Source organism: Dasypus novemcinctus, chromosome 3 (genome assembly GCF_030445035.2).
Source record: "Dasypus novemcinctus isolate mDasNov1 chromosome 3, mDasNov1.1.hap2, whole genome shotgun sequence".
Lineage (NCBI taxonomy): Eukaryota > Metazoa > Chordata > Mammalia > Cingulata > Dasypodidae > Dasypus > Dasypus novemcinctus.
The window spans coordinates 186,056,641-186,082,242 of record NC_080675.1 but is presented as its reverse complement, the minus strand read 5'-3'; the positions used below and the strand labels follow the sequence as shown (position 1 = coordinate 186,082,242).

The following is a 25,602-nucleotide window of genomic DNA, read 5'->3' as shown; positions in this document are numbered from 1 at the left end:
CTGTTATCTCCACAATAACTTCACCTAACCTCAGATGGTCTTTGCCCAACTGTCTGCAGTCAAATTAAATAATATCTTCTGAATAAAAAGAAAATTCTTTCTAAAATAAATTAGAATTCTCATATTTGGTGAAAGTTCTCTCCTTACCTTATCAGAACAAAAAAGAACTAAGAAGGTAAGGAATCTAAGTTTTAATGAGGCTGCTTTCACCAAATTCTGTAGTTCAGAGCTTCTTTCTCTCTAGGAAAAACACCATTTTGATGATGAATCCTCTTTTTATGCAGTTGATAACTGCATCAGTCCTATAATTCAAAAGGCATACCTCAATTAACTCAGATGTTACTCAAGATAAGTCTAATAAAGTCATGCCTTGTGTCATTCACTATCAATAGTCTCAAAATCCATCTTCCTGCCTGGTTCATGATGTTGTAGAATTTGAGAAAGGTTCAATTATTTGCATACAGAAAGGCCTGGACTAATGATTTTGAGAAGGAAAAATGGTTTATTGATTGCCAGCCAGACTCGGGAGCTTCTTGTTTCAAACCCGAGCCCTGAACAAGAATTTTGAGTTCTTTTTATACAGAGGAAGGGCTAAATCGTTCTTTGTCTCAGTGCTCAATAGGATTGAATTAGCATATATATCTTCCACATCCTAGGTAAGCTTTTAGCATGGACTTCAGAGATTCTAGATAAGCTTTTAGCACATTTGGCTTGCATTGATAAACTGTTCCCTAGGACTGGAGTCATTGTCATGATTACCAAGGGCAGGCTACAGCCTCTTACCATCCCACACCCACAAGTCAGGACAGACAGCTTAGGTTAAGATTATCTCTGAAGAGACAAAGAGCCTCCCACCCATAGCTCACCCCATTTTCCCCCCTTATGCCAAAGCTTAACTTGCAAAGCTTTGGCACAATTATTGTTGGAGCTATGAGGTGGATGGCTGTTTGTTGTTTTGATTGATTACTTTACTTATCAATTTTTAGTGTAGCATCCAGGACCTTATTTTTAGAAGTTTAGAAGTTTTCATTCTGGACAGCAGAATCCTGGGGCAGGGGCCCCCCTGCAGTCATCCTGGGGCCACTGGTGCTCACGTGGATTTCAAGTTAGGTTCCAGATCCATCTATAAATTTTGTTTTACCCTTAAAGAGTTTGCACCTTTAATCTTAAAGGGGTGCTGAAGGGAGATGATTTCTTTTCTGTAACCGCTTCCTGCTGGCCATGGGCTGTAGTCATTGCCTAACAAGGTGTAAAACTCTTATTTTAACTGGAGGAAGTTGGATCTGGCATTCTGTATGAAGCTGGATGAAGTTTTCATATGGTTAATAAGATGTTCATTCTGAAAGAAACAAAATTAATTAAAATTTTGGAATACCTCATTTTAAAAGAGGACATTGGATTACAGAGGTAGACAAGGTTAGGTGCTTATAAAGATGGATGGCACTCCTTTTTAAAAGCTGGTGGGAACAGTATATATACATATATATATATATATATATTTTTTTCTCTAAGGTATTTTTAGAGAGAAATTGCAATAGATACTTGGCTTTCTTTTGAAGATGCATTTCAGGCTGTTTAATAATCAGAACTCATGTTCTGTTAGATGCTCCTGGTGAACTGGCACCTTTTGGACAGTTGGTTTCATTCAGGATTAGTGCACTAAGATGGAAATATTCTTAGTTTTTAACTGTGGGAGGGGATCAAAATTACAGAATAAAGGTTTTTTTTTTAAATTTCAGTTTTAATTGTTCAATTTCTGATAATTTTGACTGTTTAATAGGTGACCCATTATTAGCAAGCAAGCCTCATTTTTGCTACACAAGAGTACACTAGAATAGTAAGTTGGCTGAGCCTGGCTAAGACCGTTGCCTTATTTTATAGACATGTTTATTAATTATTTAGAAAATAAAGTTACCAGGAATTTAACATGTCTAATATACTTTTGTACCTGATCCAGAATAGAAAAGATAACATAATTATTAGGCATATTTTAGTACAGGATAAAAGTACAGCACTTTAATATTAATTATTTTATAATACTTTACATGTTATCTCTCCATGGGAGCAGGCCATAATGCCAATTGTGTTTAAGTTTTACTTCCAGTATCCTGGTATCATGGCTTCACTTAGCATGTTCTTCACACAGTGAGCCAGTCACAGCATCATTGATTCTAGAGAGTTTCTAGTATTCTACCAGCCTGGTACATAATGCTCTCTGGCACTCTGGAACAGTGACAGTTTGGAGGTGATATCCACGTACACTTGGCTGTACTGAGTCATCACTGGCTGCTGCAGGAGCTTGAAACTGCAAGGTAGTTTCCATCAACTTCAGGAGCAGAACCAGAGGCTTATATAGCAAATATTTCTAATTGAGGGGTCAGTGACCAGCTTAGCCAATAGCACACATGGAAAGGCAACTTGTAATGTATTGAAGGCCTGGTTTAAATGCACAAAAGAATTTGACAATGTTAAAGTTTATTCCTTGTTTTTATATATATTTTAAATAATTTAATGCAACACATCATATATCAAATGATTGTTCACTTATACAATTTTACCATTAAGATAATAGTAGGCATTTTACTTTAGTAATAGAGGGGAAAAACTATTTTTCATTGTGAAAATGAAAACAGAAGATTTCCAATAGAATCAAGATAAGTTTTTTATTATTATTTGTTTAAATATGCACCTTGTGGTGACCTTCAGACAGGTTTTATTATCATGAACTTATTCTTTGCCACCAATGCCAATCCAAGTTTTTAGTTAACAATGACTTCTAGAACTAGAACTACTTAAACATTTTCAGTTTGGAAGATGTTTTACAAACTCTTTATAATTGACTACAACCACATTGACTAGTTACCTTATGTTTAAATAAACTTATTAAATTACAATTACTCACTAAAGAAATTTACTTTATTTAAGAGAGCATATCTACAATCTTTCTTCTTTAGCGCGATTTCATTACTGTGAACTTACAATTTTTATTACTCTAAAGATTTTATACATAAAATGTTAGTTTACTTAATGGGTATTTTATAAACTAAGGGAGATTACATCCAAGCTAAATAAAATTGAAACCATTATACTTTATGCAAGAATGTTCTTTTTTTTTTTTAAGGAAGCTGAAAACATCTTTTCTTTAAGTTATGAAAATGAATAATTTTTAAAAGCATGGGGATAGGCATGGGAGAGGGGGTGGGAGGTATATGGGAACCTCATTTTTTTAATGTAATATTAAAAAATAAAGACAAAAAAATAAAAATAAAAATAAAAAAACAAAAATAATAGTCTGAATAAAACTCTTGGAGTAACTTGGGAAAAAAATAAAATAAAATACATTGCACAATTACTTAATTTGTTAATCATAATCCAGGAATAATCTCTCCATAGTTTTTATGGACTTTTCTTTATTTACTGAAATTTGTCAACAGAGCCACTACTTACCTTTATTTTATGGCTGACAAAAGGTTTAAACTGGGAAATTACAGGAAAAACTGATTTTTAATTTCCCAAACTAGTAGATAGGTATAATCTGCCACACCTAGTCCTGCCCTCAAAGCTCTTGCAAAGATGATGTCCTTTCCCAATAGTTCCTGTAATTAGATTTCTATAAGACTTTTTCATCCTGCTTAGTCTAAAATAGGGCTCCAAGAATATTTATTCAAATATAACTGCATATTTAATTTTTAACAATTTGAATAGAGCTCTTTTAGGAATTTTCACTTGTTAATTTGATATTATCATTCTGATGTATGAAGACATACATTGAGCAAATGGGCAGACACAAATAGAGTTAGACACAGAAACACAACTCATTGATGTTACTGATAATTTGCATTATTTTATATACTGTTTAGCTTAATTTGGGCTCTAGAAATATATATTACCTGATAACTGCATATTTAACCTAACAATTTGAGCAAATAGGCAGACATGAATAGTTTGTCAAAAAGCATAACTTTAGTTACTTAAAACTTCTATATTTTAACAAAATAAGTGTGACTGCAAAACATTTCAAAGACTCCTGAAACTTTTTCTTAATGCATTATGACTGTGCAGTTTTGCACAAGAATTTTGTTTCTTTACTAATGGCTTGTAACCAAAATGTTCTCAATGCTTTAGCAACCATTTTCTTTTGTTTCAGAACTTTATATTTTACCTTGAATTTAGCAGAATTTTGATAAGAAACAAGATTAATTCTATGTATATTTACTGAGGTTATTTGAAGCCTCAGGGAGACAGACTGGTTTCTCTCATGAATTGCCACTCTTAGGAACACTGACAGTTAAGGGAGGAGACTTCCTTTATTCCCACCCCCAGTCCTTGGAGATAATAAAACTACAGGGCTCATTTAACGCTAAGGGCTAGAATTCCACCAGGTAGCAATTTAGTTTACACTTGGATTCATGAGAGAAAGCAGGGTTACTAATACCAGGACAGAAAACAGGGATGCCCCAGTTCTTCTCTGGACTGTAGGGGCAGAAGCTATTATGAAATGACCATAGGCAAAGGCAAGGGGTGAGGTAATGTGGAATTAGAGAGAAGTTCAATTATTTGAGTATAGAGAGGCCAGGACTCAGGAATGATTTTGAGAAGGAAAAATGGTTTATTTGATGGACGGCCGGACTCGGGAGCTTTCTGTTTGAATCCCGAGCCCTGAACAAGATTTTCAAATGTCTTTTATACCACGAGGAAAGGCCAAATGGTCGCTTTGTTTCAGTTCTCAATAGGCTTCAATTAGCATGTCTATTTTCTACATCTTAGGTAAGCTTTTAGCATGGACTCCAGACATTCTAGATAAGCTTTTAGCATATTTACTTTTTGCATTTCCCCTAAATACTTAAAGTTTATAGCCCTTGCATTGTCAAACTGTTTCCTGGGACTGGAGCCTGTAGTCATTGTCCCTAAGGGCAGGACTGCAGCCTCTTACCGTTCCACACCCACAGCCTTCAGCTTAGGTTATCTCTAAAGAGACAAGAAGCCTTCCACCCATAGCCCACATCATTCCCCCCTTTTTGCCAAAGTTTAACTTGTTAAGCTTTGGCATAATTATTGTTGGAGCTATGAGGTGGATGGCTGTTTGTTTTGACTGATTATTTATCAGTCTTTAGTACAGCATCCAGGGCTGTTTTTAGAAGTTTAGAACTTTTCATTCTGGGCAGCAGATTCTTGGGCAGGGGCCTCCTGCAGTTATTCTGCTGCCACTGGCACTCACGTGGATTTCCAGTCAGGTTCCAGATCCATCTATTACTTTTATTTTACTCTTAAAGAGTTTACACCTTTAATTTAAAAGGGGTGCTGAAGGGAGACGATCTCTTTTCTGTAACTGCTTCCTGCTGGCCATGGGCTGCAGTCATTGTCTAATAAGGTGTAAAACTCTTATTAATTTATTTTAACTGGAGGAAGATGGATCTGGCATTTTGTACGAAGTTGGATGAAGTTTTCATATGGTTAATAATATGTTCACTCTGAAAGAAACAAACTTAATTAAAAATTTGGAATACCCGTTTTTAAAAGAGGACACATTGGATTACAGAGGTAGACAAGGTTAGGTGCCTATAAAGATGGCACTCCTTCTTAAAAGCTGGTGGGAACAGCATATATATTCTTTTTTAAGTTATCCATCTTTAGAGAGAAATTGCAAAAGACACTTAGCTTTGTCTGAAGACACATTCCAAGCTGTTCAATGATTGACACTCATTCGCTCTGTCAGATGCTCCTGGTGAACTGGCACTCCTTGGGCAACTGGCTTCACTCAGGATTAGAACACTAATTTGGAAATACTCTTAGTTTTCACCTGTGGGAGTGATCAGAACTACAGAATAAAGATTTTTACACCTTGGTTTTCATTGTACAATTTCTAGCAATTTTGACTTGTTCAATAGGTGACTCACCATCAGCAAGCAAGCCTCACTTTTGCTACACAGCAGAGTACAGCAGAATATAGAAGTTGACTGAGACTGGCTGAGACTGCCACCTTATTTTATAGACATGTTATTAATTGTTTAGAAAATGATTTTACCAGTAATTTAACATGTCTAATATACTTCTGCACTTGATCCAGAATAGAAAAGATAACATTACAATTATTAGGCATATATTTAGTACAGGATAAAAGTACTAATGTATTACTTAATGCATAAGGATTCAAAGTTGCAATTATTAGTTTTGAGTTTCAGGTTTGTAATACCTTACATGTTATCTCTCCATGAGAGCAGCCCATAATGCCAATTGTATTTAAGTTCACTTACAGTATCCTGGTATCATGGCTCCACTTAGCATGTTCTTCAACGCAGTGAGCAAGTTGCAGCATCCTTCATCTTAGAGAGATTTTCCAGTATTCCACTAGCCTGGTGCATAGTGCTCTCTGGCACTATGGAACAGTGCCAGTCTGGAGGCGATATCCATTGTACACTTGGCTGTACCGAGTCATTATTGGCTGCTGCAGGAGCTTGAAACTGCAATATAGTTTCCATCAACTTCAGGAGCAGAACCAGAGACTGATATAGCACATATTTTAATTGAGGGGTCCAGTGACCAGCCTAGCCAATAACTCACATGGAGAGGCCACTTGTAATGTATTCAAGGCCTGGTTTGAATGCACAAGAGTTTGACAATGTTAAAGTTTATTCATTGTTTTTATATATATTTTTAAAAACTTAATGCAACACATATATCAAATGACTGTTTACTTACACAATTTTACTCTGAAGATAACAGTAGGTACTTTACTTTAGTAATAAAGGAAAAAATATTTTTCATTGTTAAAATGAAAACAGAAGACTTCCAATATAATCAAGATAACTTTTTATTACCATTTACTTAAATATGTACTTTGCGGTGGCCTTCAGACAGGTTTTATTATCATTAAGTTATTTCTGCTACCAATACCAATCTAAGTTTTAGTTAACAATGACTTCTCTAGAACTAGAACTATTTAAACATTTTCAGTTTGGCAGATGTTTTACAAACTCCTTATAATTGACTATAACCACGTTGACTAGACACCTCATGTTTAAATAAACTTATTAAATTACAATTACCAAAGAAATTTACTCTTTATTTAAGACAGCATATCTACAATCTCTTTTTTTTTTTTTAGCCTAATTTCACCAATGTGAACTTAAAATTTTCATTACTCTAAAGATTTCGTACATAATGTTAATTTAGTTTATAAATTAACTATGGGAGATTGCACTCAAGTTAAATAAAATTGAAACCATAATAGTTTATGCAAGGAATGTTCTCTTTTTCCCTTACAGGAAGCTAAAGACTTCTTTTCTTTAAGTTATGAAAATTATTAATTTAAAAGCATACTGACTACTAGGTTTTAAAACACATGCATACTGACTACCAGGTTTTAAAACACATTACACAATTACTTTTTTTTTTTAAATCATAACCCAGGAAAGATCTCTCCATAGTTTTTATGGACTTTCCTTTACTTACTGAAATTTGTTAATAGAGCCACTAATTACCTTTATTTTGTTGGAAAGAAATCTTCTGGAAGAAAATAAGGCTCACCAGATTGTGGAGAAGAAAATAATTTATTCTCAATCTTGCAAGAAGGGGTACAGAGCCAGATATGGCTGGTGCCACGAACAAAGGAAAATGACACAATTTATACCCCTAAGCCTAGCATGCAAGCTCTTCCTCTGTTTTTCCATAGATTGGATACTTCAGAAGTTACAGCTTATCTGAGAGTTAACTTTCCCATGCAAAAGTTTGATTTAACTGCTTCCTCTATCACATTCCAACCATTTTAGTTTTTACCTGCTCCCCCCTTTTGATTTTGGTGATAATAAAACTCCAGTTGGGAAACGGACTTTGGCCCAGTGGTTAGGGCATCCGTCTACCATATGGGAGGTCCGCGGTTCAAACCCCGGGCCTCCTTGACCCGTGTGGAGCTGGCCATGCGCAGTGCTGATGCACGCAAGGAGTGCCGTGCCACGCAAGGGTGTCCCCCGCATGGGGGAGCCCCACGCGCAAGGAGTGCGCCTGTGAGGAAAGCCGCCCAGCGTGAAAAGAAAGAGCAGCCTGCCCAGGAATGGCGCCACCCACACTTCCCGTGCCGCTGACGACAACAGAAGCCGACAACAGAAGCCGACAAGGAAACAAGACGCAGCAAATCGACACCAAGAACAGACAACCGGGGGGGGGGGGAATTAAATAAAATAAATCTTAAAAAAAAAAAAAAAAACTCCAGTGGTCATTTAACCTTATTCCATCAGGCAGCCATTTATTTAGTTTATGCTTGAATACATGAGAGAAAGGGTTACTAATATCAGGAGAGGAGACAGTGATGTCCCAGCTCTTCTCAATTATGAAATAACCATAGGCAAAGGCAAAGGGTAAGGTTAGGCTTGAAGTAACCATAAACAAAGGAAAGGTTAGTTTAGAATTTACACTTAAAAGTTTCAGGCTAAATTCACCCAGCTATAATTTCAGTTATTGTCTTTCCACTGTTTTATAATATAAATGCATTTATAAATGATTTTAACTCTTAGTTACAGTTTTTATTAATTTTTAAAAAAACTTATTAATTTTATAACACCTTTACCTTTCATTCGACTTATAACATATTAAATGAACTTAACCATTACTTTAATTTTTCCTTTAAAGTAAAAGAATAAATCTCTTGCAGTTAGTTTGAAATAAAAGCCTACTTTTCAGGATTTGATTTCTAGAACATAAAATGTTCTTTTAAAAGAGGTAAGACTCTTCTTCAAACACTAAGGAAATGATGAGGTTAAAGCACAAGAAGCTATTGATAAAAGATTTTCTTTGTATATTGGTCTTACTCAATTTTAATCATAAAAATTTTCCTTCCACAAACCTTCTACACTTTCAGTATTCATTCAGGTTCTGTCCCACACTCTACTCTTTCCAATAATCAATCATTTTATCTTAGGACAAAATCATCTTCTGTTTCCTTAACAATAAAAACACACTCCATATATCCCACATACTAAGTAACCAGGCAAACTTCTTACAACATATAATTGCCATTAATACTAAACAAGTTTGTTAAAATAATGAACTTTTTTTCACTTTAAATACTTAGTAGCATGTAATACCAGAAACAGATTTTTGGAAGCAAGTTGGCAGGGGAGACTGGCTGCCGAATAAGTTTGTTAAAAAATTGCCTTTTATTATTATTATTATTAATTCAGTTTTTGTTAAATAATGACCTTCTGCAATTAGCCATTTAAATACCTTAATTTAAACAATGCTTTGTAAAACTTTTATAATTATTTATACCCTTAAGACAAATTTTACCTTCACAGAACACATTCTCTTACTTAAAGTTACTACAATACCTTCTAAGAACCTGGGCAGAATGCAAAGGTATTTTGGCTTTGACACCCTAAGGAGGGAACTTTACTGCATTTATTCTGACTCTGCTTTTCACCCCTTCACTTCCCCCCCCCCTTCCAGGCAGTCAGGCGCACAACAAACAGGAATGCAGCTTATGAATAGAAGGGTGGACTCACTGGAAAGGGGCAAGCCGCTCCCCCCTTTCCAGCTTTCAGCCAAAATGGGCAGACAGAACCTACTCAAATTTGGCAACTCTCCCAGGGACCCAGCCACCCTGACTGGGACATCCCCAACAAACTTGGGTGCATGGCGTGGACACAGATGGCCTCCAAGCCCCGGCAAAGGGCCAGACCAGAGACAAGACAGCAGAGCATGCACAAACATCTAGACTCCGCAAACATCCAGACTCCTCAGCTTTTGCCCCAGAATCATTTCACCCCCTTGCCAATGGCAAGGGAGGGCTCCAGCTCAGCTGTAATTCTACTTTACATAAGGACACAACTCCAACACTAGCATTGAGCTGACACAGACAGAAGCACAAAGGTCACTAATCTGACTCACAAGTTTATATATTTATTTTCACCATGGCTGCCCCCACAGCCATCACAAACCTCAGAACACTTAACATTTGGTATAAAGCGAATTTATTCACAAATTAGCACCATAACAAAAGATTTCAGCTAGACTTTTCCACTGTTTAAACTTTACAGCCAGACCAAGCTCCACCAGAAAAGCCGATCCATTTTCCTGTAACCAAGTTTTGTTTTCCTTAATCTAGACCAATTTCCAGGACATTAGGACTTGAACCTATAACTAGCCTTTCCTATTAAAATCGAGACTCCACTCCTTTAGTGGATATAAGACTAGTACCAGATTCTAACATGCAGTTAGACAAACCCAAAACACCAGGGCTTTTCCCCGGTTTTTCTCCTTTTCCCAAGCCTAGAGAGAACGGCTTCCCCCCAGCCTTCTGGGGCTACTAGGGTTCTCTTGGGAGGTGATCAGCCTCCCCTTCCTAGCAATTAAAGCTAGGGCCTTCCAGACTGTGCTCACCCGGGGAGTCTTACCTTCTTCCATGTTCGGAGTTCTTTTTCGTTCCCAGAATTTTTCTCTTCAGACCTTCCATTGCCCTCGATTTTTGTCGGGAAGATTCTGGTGGAGCCCACATCTTTTCTGGATTAAATTTAATCCAGGGGTGCCCAGATTTGGGGTTCACCTGAGTCCTCCTGGCTTCTTTGGGGATTTGGAAGGGGCAGCAAAATGCTACCGTCTCTGGCCTTCATTTGTTATCCCACCAGAGTCACCAAAAATGTTGTGGAATTAGAGAGAAGTTCAATTATTTGAGTATAGAGAGGCCAGGACTCAGGAATGATTTTGAGAAGGAAAAATGGTTTATTTGACGGCCAGCTGGACTCGGGAGCTTTCTGTTTGAATCCCGAGCCCTGAACAAGATTTTCAAATGTCTTTTATACCAGGAGGAAAGGCCAAATGGTCGCTTTGTTTCAGTTCTCAATAGGCTTCAATTAGCATGTCTATTTTCCACATCTTAGGTAAGCTTTTAGCATGGACTCCAGACATTCTAGATAAGCTTTTAGCATATTTACTTTTTGCATTTCCCCTAAATACTTAAAGTTTATAGCCCTTGCATTGTTAAACTGTTTCCTGGGACTGGAGCCTGCAGTCATTGTCCCTAAGGGCAGGACTGCAGCCTCTTACCATTCCACACCCACAGTCTTCAGCTTAAGTTATCTCTGAAGAGACAAAGAGCCTTCCACCCATATCCCACATCAGTAAGGCTTGAAGTAACCATAAATGAAGGAAAGGTTAGTTTAGAATAGTTACAGGCTAAATTGACTCAGTTATAAAATTTTCCACTGTTTTATAACATAAATGCATCTACAAATGATCTTAACTCTTAGTTACAGTTTTCATTAAGTTTTCACCTTAAGGTGAATTGGATACTTTTATTAATTAAGCTATAAGAATTTTATTAGTAACAATTATGTGAAGTTCTGCATTTTCCTAGTAATGGAACAAATTCTCATCTGCAAATTATGCATTTAATTTATCAGCAAAGAGAGTACTGGCATTTAAAGATTCATTTTAAACTACTTTTTTACCTTTTTACTATGAATTCTTAGGCACCAGCAACTGACAAAAGCCAAACATAGATTTTAAAGTGGCCTTTCATTCCTTTTTTTTTTTTCCCTCTGTAGTCTTACAACCTTGAAGTTCCCAGCCAGACCATTGAAAAGGCTATCAAGTGATTAGAGGTCTATTGTTTCAAGCAATAGCCTCCTTTCTTTAGATAAGTTTATAGTTTTAAAACATTTCAAAGTATTTCTACAATCTTACAGAGAGAGAGATTTGGAAAAGTAAAGAACCTGGGGAGAATGCAAATGTATTTTGGCTTTGACACACTAGGGAGGGAACTTTACTGCATTTATTTTGATCCTGCTTTTCATTATCTTCACCTCACCCCCTTCCAGGCAGTAGGGTGCACAGTGATTAAATAGGAATGTGGTTATGAATAGAAGGTGTGAACTCACAGGAAAGGGGCAAGCCGCTCCCCCTTTCCAGCTTTCTGCCAAAATGGGCAGACAGAACCTACCCAAATTCAGCACCCTTTCCGGGCACCCAGCCACCCTGACTGGGGCAGCCCTAACAAACTCGGGTGCATGGCATGGACACAGACAACCTTCAAGCCCTGGCAAAGGTGTAGACCAGAGACGAGGCAGCAGAGCATGCACAAACATCCAGACTCCTCAGTTTTGCCCCATAATCAACTCACCCCCTTGCCAATGGCAAGGGAGGGTTCCAACTCAAATTCCACCACTTTACATAACCACACAACTCCAATACCAGCATTGAGCTGACACAAACAGAAGCACACAGGTCACTAATCTGACCCACAAGTTCTATATATGTTTTTTTCAGCATGGCTGCCCCCACAGCCATTGTTGTGGAATTTAAGAGAAGTTCAATTATTTGAGTATAGAGAGGCCAGGACTCAGGAATGATTTTGAGAAGGAAAAATGGTTTATTGATGGCCGGCCAGACTCGGGAGCTTTCAGTTGGAATCCCGAGCCCCGAACAAGATTTTCAAACGTCTTTTATACAGAGAGGAAAGGCCAAATGGTCCCTTTGTTTCAGTTCTCAATAGGCTTCAATTAGCATATATCTCTTCCACATCTTAGGTAAGCTTTTAGCATGGACTCCAGACATTCTAGATAAGCCTTGGTTTTTGCATTTCCCCTAAATACTTAAAGTTTATAGCCCTTGCATTGTTAAACATTTCCTGGGACTGCAGCCTCTTACCATTCTACACCCACAAGTCAAACAACTTAGTTATCTCTGAAGAGACACAGAGCCTTCCACCCATAGCCCACATCACCATCACAAACCTTAAAGAGAACACTTAACATTAGCATCTAGTATAAAGCGAATTCATTCACAATTCAGCACCATAACAAAAGATTCCAGCTAGACCTTTTTCACTGTTTAAGTTTACACCCAGATCAAGCTTCACTAGAAAAGCTGATTCATTTTCCTGTAACCAAGTTTTTTTAAAATCCAGATTAATTTTGAGGATGTTAGGTCTTGAACCTATAAACAGCCCTTCCTATTAAAATCAAGCCTCCACTCCTTCAGTGGATATAAGGCCAGTACCAGATTCTAACATGTAGTTAGACAAATCCAAAATACCAGGCTTTTCCCCAGTTTTTCTCCTTTTTCCAGACTTAGAATGGCTTCCCCCCAATTTTCTGGGGCTACTAGGGTTTTCTTGGGAGGTGAACAGCCTCCCTCCCTAGCAATTAAAGCTATGGTTCTCCAGACTGTGCTGTCCCAGGGAATCTTACCTTCTTCCATGTTCAGAGTTCTTTTTCATTCCAGAATCTCTTTTCAGACCTTTCATTGCCCTCGATTTTTGCTGGGAAGATTCGGGTGGAGACCACATCTTTTCTGGATTAAATTTAATTCAAGGGTGACCAGATTTGGGGTTCACCCAAGTCCTCCCAGCTTCCTCATGGATTTGGAAGGGGCAGCAAAATGCTACCATCTCTGGCCTTTGTTTGCAATCCCAGATGAGCCCCCAAAAATGTTGTAGAATTTGAGAGAGGTTCAATTATTTGCATATAGAAAGGCCTGGACTCAGGAATGATTTTGAGAAGGAAAGATGGTTTATTGATGGCCGGCCAGACTCAGGGAGCTTTTTGTTTCAAACCCGAGCCCCAAACAAGAATTTTGAGTTCCTTTTATACAGAGGAAGGGCTAAATCATTCTTTGTCTCAGTGCTCAATAGGTTTGAATTAGCATATATATCTTCCACATCCTAGGTAAGCTTTTAGCATGGACTTCAGAGATTCTAGATAAGCTTTTAGCACATTTGGCTTGCATTGATAAACTATTTCCTGGGACTGGAGTCATTGTCATGGTTACCAAGGGCAGGCTGCAGCCTCTTACCATCCCACAACCACAATCAGGACAGACAGCTTAGGTTAAGGTTATCTCTGAAGAGACAAAGAGCCTCCCACCTGTAGCCTACATCAATGAGGCTTCACAATTTTATGTACTTTGTTTGTCCAAAATAAGTACAGTAGAGCATCAATAGCAAGAAGATTCCTACTAATTTGTAGGTCTAAAAAGGACTTGCAATCTACCAACATTTTCTCATTCATGTGACTATAAAAATAGAAAAATTCATGTTAAAAAATATATTCAAGGAAAAATATTTTAATATTTCTTGAGTGTATATATTTTACTACCAAGAAAAGGAGAGACCATCCAGTACAGGTCTTGTTATATCCAATATTGCTTCAAACTTCAAAATATTTGGTGTTCCCAAAATAAGTGATTAAATTTCACTGCTGATTTTCCTATGAATAAGACGGACTTCAAAGAATTTTTATATTTATAACTACAAAATTATTCAGACACATAATGACATATAGAAGAATAAATTATTTCTGTAGGGAAATCAAACAATGTATTTCCATTTTATGTTTGGTATTTACATGCAAATAAATATTTTGTCATTTTCTTTTATAATTCACTCCTCTGAAATTAAAAAATTACACTTTAGTTTTTTGGTTACATATATTTTAGGTAATCAATTTCTCCCTTTTCATTAATTTTCTACTGTAGTCCTATGTGTTTTCAGCCTAATTTCTGTAGCATTAGTAAAATAAAATCTATGTGTAGCCTACCATGAACCTTAGTATAGAAATAAAGCTTCTGTAGAAAAGCAAATAGTCCTGCTTATGTGCTTTATTTGAAATTAAGCAGACCTTTTATTTCTTCTTTGAAAATAAAAATACATGATGTAAGCATGGAATGCTTCAATCATACTTTTATCCTTATCACCATGAGTCTTAGAGTCACCAGGCATATTTATCTTGGTGTTAATGAGAGCAGAATAGAGAAACTCCTGAGTCTCTTCCCAGAGATCTCAACTCAATAATTAAATTTCTTTGTTCAAAATCTATATAAAAGTTGTATGAAATTTCCTCACTAGGGAGAAATATTTGAGATTGATTAGATCTGTAATCCACCTTCTGATAAAACCACTTTTCCTTTCTAGCCTACTGTGTCTTCATATTCTGCTGTGCCATGTGTTGATCTGTGGACCATTCTGGTCACCTTCAATTGACAACCGAGATGGACTAGTGTCCTCATGATAAGCACACTGCTTGATTATCCCCAAGGATTATATTTTCATGGACTCTCACTCTGTAGCTACCAGAGTATTTTATTCTGAGACTTGGGAAATGAGTTTCTTGCCCTGGGTATCTAGGATCTCTAAAGGAGGCAGGGCATGAAGGGAAACATGTTCTTTTCTCTGTGTATTGTGTGTGAGGTTGTACTGTCCTTTTCAGCAGCACAATAGCTCTGGCTGAAGCTGTAAATGGAAATTTGTCATGCCTGGTTTTGTGGAGATGTTACTTATACAGGAGGTGTTACTAACATTGATTGCCTAGGTTTCTTGGAACTTGTTTAGCCAAACTATGGAAAGGAGAAATAACCAGAATTCTGAGGGAAAAATAGAACAACCTAGTAGGCTGCATTATTAAACATTAAGAACAATTTGTGTATGAACTAATGACAAAAAGGAGAATGATCTGTCTTTGTAAGTAAATCTGGCATCAATGTGTATTAGAAGATGAAGAGAAATGACCAGGCCAAGGGTCCTTAGAGCAAAATACTGTTCCGCAATTGGATCTATTCTGAAGAAGGTTAAGTAAATGTGATGAGATTCCTTATAGTCAATATTTTATGGAGTTAGTCCAAAATAAAAATCTTGAGATAGTTTGTTTCAGACATGGTACATTGCCAAGTTAGTCAGGACCTGTATCCCCAACACTTGATAGTAAAAAATGGAAAGGGTTCACCACACCAACCAGGAAAGGAATTAGTTAATTACCTCTAAACCAAAGCAGGAATTAAATAGCTGTAAGGATGACTGAATAAAAGTTAGAAAAACCCTCTCTGATTCTATCTGTACTGATGAGGTTTTATTTCTGATGATGTTTTAGATACCATTGTTTCTAATACATTGATACTTGAGATTGTCACAACTCCAATATCATCTATACTGCCATATAAGAGGGATAGAAATGAAACTGAATTACCATTAGATTCCCCAGAAATTACCTCCCTACCTTACATCCAGAGGAATGAGACTTTTTGTCAAGGTGCCTCTACCTTGAAAGAGCAAAGTCAGGGCCAATTCCCTCCTTGACAATTACCTGCAGGATCGGATGAATAAGGACAATCAAGCTGCTATCTATATACCCATATTCAATTTTCAATAACTGACCTATATAATTGGAAAGATTGAGGCCTACCTACAGAGAGGACACCAGAAAGGTAGAAAATCTTTTTAAATCTATATTTGGAACCATTGCAACAAATTGGGCAGATATACAATCATTACCAAATGTAATTGTAACCTCAGATGAAAGTAAATTTTACTAGAAAAGGATGAAGATCATGCTGAATTTTAGGCAGTAGTAACACTCACAATGCTGCTCATGTCCTGGGGAGTCAGACAGTTCAAATAACTGACCCAAAATGGAATCTGAACGAACAAGGAGGCTGAAATAAACTGGATAATTACACATCTTGTGTAATGTTGGGCTCAGGAATACAGCCCCCAATCAGAAACTGAAGGAATAATATCAATATTCAGGAAGGACAATGAACCACAAAGTGCATAAATCCTAACAAAACTACTGTGATACACCTACTATTCAGATTGTCAAAGGCCAAACATAAAGAGAGGATTTTGAGAGCAGCAGAGAAAAGAAATGTATTACTTATGAAGGAGTCTAATAAAGCTAAGTGCTTTTCTGTCTTCAGAAACTATGGAGGTAAGAAGGTACAAAATGTTTAAAGTACAAAAAGAAAAAAAAGCTGCCAGCCAAGAATTCATTATGTGGAAAACTATCCTTCAGAAATGAAGGTGAGTTTAAAGTTTTTACCATCAAAAACTTAAGAGAGTATGTTACCAAGGACCAAATCTATAAGAGATATCAAAGAATGCATTACAACCTGAAAGGAAAAGACAAGGAAGAGAGCCTTGGACAAGAATGTAGAAATGAAGAACATAAGTAAGAGAAACCAAAAAGATTAAAAGACAGACAATAATAAGATATTACAACAGAAAGCAAAAGGATAAAATGTACAAAATAAATAATGCTTTTATAGTAGTAAGATTGAATTTTAATGGATTGAACTCCCCAATTAAAAGAGAAAGACTGGTAGGATGAGGTATGGTAGTCTTGGATAATGTTATATATGTTTGTTTTCTAAGTTCACAGCTATTACTATATACTTATTGTTTATTTATGTTTATGTATGAGTGATATACTTTAATAAACTTTTTTAAAAACTGTAAAAAAAAGAAAGAAACATCCCCATAAGATCACTCATACATTGGTGGTGGGAATGTCAAATAGGATGGCTGCTCTGGAAAATAGTTTGGCAAGTTCTTTTTAAAACACCTAAATTTGCAGCTATCATACATCCCAGCAATCACACTCTTGGGGAATTTATCCCAGAAAAGCTAAAACATATGTTCACATAAAAACCTGTAAACGTGTTGATTGCAGCCTTATTTGTATTAACCAAAAACTGTAAACAACCTAGATGTCCTTTAAAAGTGTAATGGTTAAACAAAGTATACTTGTGTTATATACTTCCATTCTATAGAATACAACTCAATAATAAACTAGAACAAACTATTGATACATGCAGTAACTTGGAAGAATCTCCATGGAATTATGCTGAAACAAAAAATGCTATTCCAAAATATCACATACTGTAAGATTCCATTCATATAATATGCTTGAATTTACAGCACATGGAACTTCCCATTTTAAAAATATAAGATACAAAGAACTAATACAATTATTAAGGAAAAAATAAAAAACCCAGAATAAAAATGGGAAAGATCTGAATAAACATTTTATCATCCTCAAAACAAAATGAAATGAAAATAAACACAATCACATGAAAGTGTTCTTAATGTTTCATTTCAGTAATATAAAATGCAAAACAGTATGATTATCTCATATCTGACAAATTTGCAAATATAAGTTTTTCAAAAACAAATGTTTGTGGGAATATGGAACACATGAAACTCTCTGAGATTGTATACTGCTGCATCCATTTTGTAATGATTTGGCATTAACATGTAATTAAAGTTGTGCATATTCTATAACCTGGCAAAAAAAACAGAGTGATAGAATTGATTTTTAAAATAAGCCATTTTTGCTTTCTACAGAAGACTCATCTTAGATACCAGGACACAATCAGGCTGAATGTGAAAGGTTGGAATAAGATATTTCATGCTAATATCAATAAAAAAGAGAAGGTGTAGTGATACTAATGTCAGACAAAATAGATTTTAATTTGAAAACTTTTATAAGAGATGTAATATGGTACAATATATTAATAAAAGGAACAATTCACCAAGAAAAATAGCAATACTAAATATTTATCCACCTACCGTAAATGCCCAAAATACATGAGACATACACTAGCAAAACTGAAGGGGGAAATAAATGTCTTTATAATAATTCTTAGACTTCAACACTGGCAGTCAGTGTTAGATGGAACATCTGAAAAGGGGATAATAAGGAAACTAAAAGCTTGCCTTATATGATAAATGAACTAGGTCTAACAGATATTTATAAAACATTACACTGCAAAACAGGATATATACTCTACTTAAGCACTCATGGATCTTTCTCCAAAATAGATGATATATTGGGTCATAAGTCATATCTCCATAAATTTCAAAACATTGAAGTTATACAAAGCACTTTCTCTGATCATAGTGGAAAATGTTGGAAATGAATGAGGTATTAAAAAGGAAAATTCACAGATATATGCACAGTAAACAATATACTCTTAAATAATAGTTTAGAGAAGAAATTGAAAAAGAAATCAGTAAATACTTTGACAAATGAAAATGAGAGCACAACATATCAAAACTTGGTTCTTGAAAAGGGAATGGTAGGAGAGAAATATATAGGTTTCAATGCTCACTTAAAAAAAAGAAGAAAGAGCTAAAATAAAAGAACTAACTGTACACCTGGATGAATGAGAAAAAGAATAGGAAATCAACCCCAAAACAAGGAAAGAAATAACAAAATCAAGCAGAAATAAATGAAATGGAGAATTAAAAACAATAGAGAAAATCAACAGAACCACAAGTTGTTTCTTGGAAAAGACCAACAAAAGCAATAAGCTCTTAGCTAGATTAACAAATAAAAAATAAATAAAATCAGAAATGAGAAGGGTGACATTATACTTAACACAGTAGAAATAAAAGAGATTATAAGAGGATACTATAAATATCAAAAACTGTATGCCAACCAACCAAACAACATTGAAGAAATGGACAAATTTCTAAAAAGCATGAACAAGGCACAATGAATCTAAAAGAAATAGAAAGTGGCCACAGTAGCTGCTGAGGGGAGGGAGAGGGAAGAAGAGATGTGACATGGGGGCATTTTCAGGACTTGGAGTTGTCCTGGGTGGTACTGCAGGGACAAATGTTGGCCACTGTATGTCCTACTATGCCCAATGGGTGGACTGGGGGAGAGTATAAACAACAATTTACATGTGGTGCCGCAGTGCAGCAATACCATGTGGTGCAGCAGTGCTCCAAAATGTATTCACCAAAGGCAATGAATGTGCCTTGATGATGATGAAAATAAATAAAAGAAATAGAAGACCTCAACAAACCAAACAAACAAACAAAAAAAGAAATTGAAAGTCTTCAAAATTATTCCCAAAATGACAGTGGTTGAAAGGGAAGGTCTAAGGACATTTATATTACTAGAAGGAAAGCTAAAAAATGTAACATGAGGCTGTATAACATTGTGAAACCTCATGTAAAATATGAATATAAGTGACATTGCATATGTAAGACTGTTTTTATAAAATATAAATATAAATTAACTGGAGAGAAGGAAACAATTGCAGCTATGTATGTTGGGGGAAGCACAGATAGATTGAGAGGTGATGAGTTTTGTTGACTTGGTTGTTTTTTGTTATTTGTATTATTATCATCAAAATAATGAAAATGTTCTGGAAGTGATTGGCGTGATGAATGCACAACAGAATTCCATTAATTGTACATTTTGGATAGACTGATATTTTATAAATATGAATCAATAAAGTTGATTTGTTAAAAAAAAAAATCCCCAAAATGAAAAGTCCAAGAAAAGATGGCTTCACAGGTGAATTCTACCAATCATGTAAAGATACAAATATTGCTCAAATGCTTCCAAAATATTAAGTAGGAAGTAATGCTCCCCAAATCACTCTATGAAGTTAACATGGCCCTAATACCAAGGCTAGGTAAAGATATTATGAAAAAAGAAAATTACAGCCCATGTTCTTTAATGAAAATAGATGCAAAAATCCTAAAAAAAATTTGCTCACAAAATCCAAAAACACCTGTAAAATACAATATATCATGATCAAGAGGGCTTTATACCAGGTATGTGAGGTGGTTCAACATAAGAAAATCAATCAGTGTAATACACTACAATTGTGGCATTGGTGTGGAGAAAGTGGCCATGGTAGCTGCTGGGGGTAAGGAGTGGGAGGAAGAGATGAGATGTGGGGGCATTTTTGGGACTTAGAGTTGTCCTGGGTGGTGCTACAGGGACAGTTACTTGATACTGTATGTCCTCCCATGGCCCACTGAGTGGACTGTGGGAGAGTGTGGGCTATGATGAGGACCATTGACCATGAGGTGCAGTGGTGCTCAGAGATGTATTCACCAAATGCAATGAATGTCTCATGATGATGGATGAGATAGGCAATGAATGTCTCATGATGATGGAGGAGATTGTTGTTATGGGGGGAGGAGTGGGGCAAGGGGGTGGGAGGTATATGGGGACCTCATTTTTTTAAATGTAATATTAAAAAAATAAATTTAAAAAGAATTAATGCATTATCTTCTTATTTGTTGCAGAAAAGGCATTTGACAAAATACAGCACCTTTCCTTGGTAAAAAACTTCAAAAGTTAGAAATAGGAAATTTTTCAACATGATAAAGTGCATATATGAAAAACCCATGGGTAACATGGTACTCATTGATGAAAGACTGAAAGCTTTTCAACAAGAATGCCCATTCTCCCCACCGTTGTTCAATATGGTGCTAGAAGTCCTTGCTAGAGCAATCAGGCAAGAAAAAGAAGTAAACAGAATCCAAATATGAAACAAGAAGTAAAATTTATTTGCAGTTGGTATGATCCTATCATGAGAAAATCCAAAAAAATCCACATCAAAACTATTAGAACTTATAGACAATTTCAGCAAAGGGGCAGGATACAAGATCTATATGCAAAAATTTATAGCTTTCTATGTACTATTAATGAGTAACCTGAGGAGGAAGCCAGAAAAAAATTTGATTTACAATATTGATTAAAGAATCAAATATTTAGGAATAAATTTAACCAAGGACATAAAGGACCTGTATTTAGAAAACTATAAAACATTGCTAAGAGAAACCATGGATGCTCTAACTAAAGGGATATTCTGTGCTCATGGTTTGAAAGAGTAAATATCATTAAAATGTCAATTTGATCTGAACTGATATACAGATTCAATGCAATCCTAATGAATTTTCCAATATCCTTCTTTGTAGAATTGGAGAAGCCAATTATCAAATTTAGGTACAAATGTAAAACCCCCAAATAGTCAAAAATATCTTAAAAATTAAAAAAGAATGAAGTTAGGGACTCCCACCTCCAAACTTTAAAGCATATTATCTAATTTTCAGTGGTAGAAATGCCATGGTACTTGCAGAAAGACAGACTGAAAATGGAATCAAATCAAAAGTACATAAATAGATCCACAAATCTATAGTCAAGTGATTTTTTGACAAGAATGTTGAACATACTCAAATAGGTCATATTTGCCTATTCATTAAATGGTACTGGGAAACTGAATATCCATATCTAAAAAAAGAGAACCCTTATATCACACCTTATACAAACATTAATACAAAATGGATCAAGGACCTAATTATATTAAAAAAAGAACTATAAACCTCCTAGAAGAAAATTTAGGGAAACACGTTTAAGTTTTGTTACTAATGATGGTTTCTTGGAATTACACCAAGAGCACAAGCAACAAAGGAAAAACTAGACAAATGGGACTGCCTCAAAATTAAATACTTCTTTTCTTCAAAAGACTTTGTCAAGAAAGTACAAAGGCAGCCTACTCAATGATAAAAAATCTTGTGAAATGCTTTCCTGATAAGGGATTTATCTCCATGCTAAATAAAGAGATCACACAATTTATCAACAAATTGACAAGGAAACCCATTTTAAAAATGGGCAAAATAATTGAACAAAAATTTCTCCAAAGTGGAAATACAAATTGCCAAAAATACATGAAATGATGTTCAACATCACTAGCTACTAGGGGAATGCACATAAAACTCATCTCCCAATGTTTAGTATGGTTATAATTTAAATAACAGAAGAGTGGTGGGGTGGGGCCCAAACTTGCAGCAGCGACTCCCCTTCACCAACCTTCCCTACCTTCCCCTTTTTCCCCCTCCCCTTTGCCACTGGGCTCTGCCTGGACCACGTGCTACTCTAAATGCGAGCTGCCTGTGACTGAGCAAATCCACCTTCAGCTTGGGCTGGTAACTCACTCCTCCCCCTCAAGCCCAATGGCCAGCTGGACTACACCACAACCACCCATTGTGCACAAGCCCCACATGGATGTGCCACCATGCCCCAGCCCAAGGCCCTGCACAACACTCTGTGCAATGTCATGAGATAGGCCTCTGACCCTGGGGGACCAGAAGGGAGCCACATTCCCTGCCCTCCCTTGGGTCACTGCCCAACCCAGCAGAAGGAGCAACAGCAGTAGGGCTAAGGACCCTGAACCATTGCCACAGGACAATTCTGACTCATTGCATCTTGAGGAGCATCTGTAGAAGAGGAAGACGACGGGTTTGAAAACATTTATTCATAGCTCCTCTTCCCACAGCCAGGAAATGCTTGGAAAGCTAAATATGCTGCAAAATGATGGACATTTTAGTAATATCACTATATGTGTTCTGGACAAAATCTTTTGGGCACATAAGGTGCTTCTAGTGGCTTGCAGTGATTTCTTTTGCACCAAGTTTGTGGGGCTAGCTGTGGGTGAGAACAAGAATGTGTTGGATTTCCATCATGTTACAGTGACTGGCTTTCTACCCCTTTTAGAATATGCTTACACAGACACTCTGTCAATTAACAGAGAAAATATTATTGGTGTTCTAGCTGTTGCCAGGTACATGCAAATATTTAAAATTGCCAACCCCTGCTCAGAATTCATGAAATCAAGTATTTTATGGAATACACCCAATAGCCAACCAGAAAAGGGTCTAGATGCTGGACAAGAAAAAATTCCAATGGCAATTCTACTTCTTGAGATGGAAGCATTTTTCCTTTGATTCAGAGTGCAGTGTGGTAGAAAGAAACATTCCTGTTTGCCAAGAGTCCCAGAGAAAGTGTAAAAGCTACATAGTTATGTCTCCTTAAAGTCCTGGAAAGTATAGCAAACAAGTTCTCCCCAGGTACTGAATTCCTTAGCTTCCTACTCAGAAGGTATAAATCAACTAGCTTATTCTTCTTTAGCTTTTCCCTGGACTTTTCCTTTCGGAATTGATCAAATGATGCAGTCTGAAAAGGTTAAGATGCAGAAAATACCCAAACTTTATAATTTCCTCACCCATCTGAACCATGCAGAAGATCAGCTGATTATGTGACTTATAAGAGCACAATAACTAGTTTGCCTCTGGGTACTGAAGAAGATGTCTGTGTCAAAGTCAGAAGGTTAAGTGATGAGGAGGTTCATGAGGAAGTGCCCCAGCCTGTCGATGCATCTCATTTTTTACTGAGAGATCAGCAGACAATATTAGGAAGTGAGCAAGGTCAAGAGGACCTTCTCATTAGTCCACAGTCTTCCTCTATAGATGTAATGTTTTCTGTGTTTTTCATGATACAATAAAACCAATTCAGCAAATGTTTTTAAGTGTCTATTAGATACTATGAAATGTAAAGAAGGGTTAAATATGATAACTGGATTTTTAAAAAAATGCTAATAGCATTATAATTTTTTTCCCATTTCCACAGTGGGAAAGAAAATACAGTTGAACAGCAGCTGATGGGCCAAAAGCATAAGGTATGAATTGTGAATTATTTTCAATGCAAAAGAACAAAGAACACCAGTTAAAAAAAAAAATCAGAAAACTACAAATGCCACAGAGGATGTGGAGAGATAGGAACATTCCTTTACTGTTGATGGGATTACAAAATGGTTCAATCTATGTGGAAGATGATCTGGTAGTTCATCAGGAAACAAAATATAGAAATGTCATATGACCCAGCAATCCCACTACTAGGAATATATTCAGAAGAACTGAAAGCAATGACTTGAACAGATATTTGCACACTGATATTCATATGGCATTATTCACAACTGCTAAAAGAGGGAAACAACCTAAGTGTCCTCCAAATGATGAATGGATAAACAAGATGTGGTGTATTCATAAGATGGAATATCATTCAGCTCTAAGAAAAAAATCAACTGGGAAAGCACATGAAAACATGGAGTAACCTTGAAGATATTATATTGAAAGGAACAGGGCAGATTCAAAGGGAGGAATATTGCATGGTCTCACTGATATAACTAAATACAATGTATAGACTTATGGAGTTGGACAATGAAGTGAAGGTTGGTCAGAGATGGAATGGGATAAGAAGAGAGAGAAGATACTGGATGTATGTAGTATGTTTAATAAGGTCAATGTAAATATGTTTTTCAATTGGTTGGAAATGATAGTAACACATTATAATGAATGTGACAAACACTTTTGGCTTATGGATGTGATTGTGGCTGAAATGAGTAGTCTAAGAAAATTAATGTTAGCTGGAGAATAGATGGAGGAAAATGTTGGGAATGTATAGCAATGATTTTGGAAGTAGATGAGGATTGTACTTAATAATATAAATACGGGAATGTTCTACTTCAAGGTGTTAAGAATATGGTGGTACATGGGGAAAATATAACTATTTTATGGACTCTTGTTAATATTTTAATGTTTTTGTAGCAAAAGCAAAGTTGGCACTATATTAATACTAAAGGTAAAAAAGAATATGGGGCTAGGTTTTGTGAGATATGTATATTACTAAGCCTTTTTTCTCTTCTTTTTTTATTAATAAGGAGACCTGTTCTATGTCATTTAATGAATCTGTGTCCACCTTTGTATTTTTCTGAACTCTAGAGGAACAACTGAGTTAGTAGTTGTAACTGAGGAGCTATATGTGCTTGAGAAAGAAAAAAAAAGTTCCTCATTTGGGACCTAATCAGACCTTGCTTGTCAGATTTTAATATGTCCATCTTTCCAGTCCTGAAACCTGGCACACAAGAGTAGATATTTGTGTAAGACTTAAGAGCTGTTAATCCAGTGGTAGAAGACATCCACCCAATAGTGCCTAATCCATATATACTCCTTGTCAGCACCTTAGATCCTTAAGCTTGGTTCACTATTTTACAATTGAAAGATGCTTTTTGCTGAATACCTTTACAGAAAGAATCACAAATGCTTTTTGTTTTTGAATGGGAGGATCCCAATACTGGACTAAAACAATATTGTTGAACTGTATTGTCACAGGTATTAAAAAATGCCCCAACTCTTTTTGGGCAGACGCTGTTTAAGAACCTACAAAGAATATGCCTCCAAGAAAAACATTTCCT

At 36.2% G+C, this 25,602-nt stretch overlaps 1 protein-coding gene and 1 pseudogene across 4 annotated transcripts in view; one reads left to right on the top strand and one right to left on the bottom strand.

The window, feature by feature from the left end:
* Nucleotides 1-482: 482 nt before the first annotated feature.
* Nucleotides 483-25,602, bottom strand: part of LOC101417561 (zinc finger protein 709-like) — a 113,838-nt gene continuing 88,718 nt past the window's right edge. For 2 of the 4 annotated variants that reach the window (XR_011648515.1, XM_071214410.1), the window contains one exon: nt 483-5,800. Coding sequence is in view for 2 of the 4 variants with exons in the window: in XM_071214410.1 (XP_071070511.1) it covers nt 5,765-5,800 (36 nt within the window). In the remaining 2 variants the exon portion in view is untranslated. The remainder of the gene's footprint in view (nt 5,801-25,602) is intronic. The other 2 variants (XR_011648516.1, XM_071214411.1) reach the window with 1 other exon arrangement.
* On the top strand, nt 16,686-23,853 carry LOC101422823 (zinc finger and BTB domain-containing protein 44-like; annotated as a pseudogene).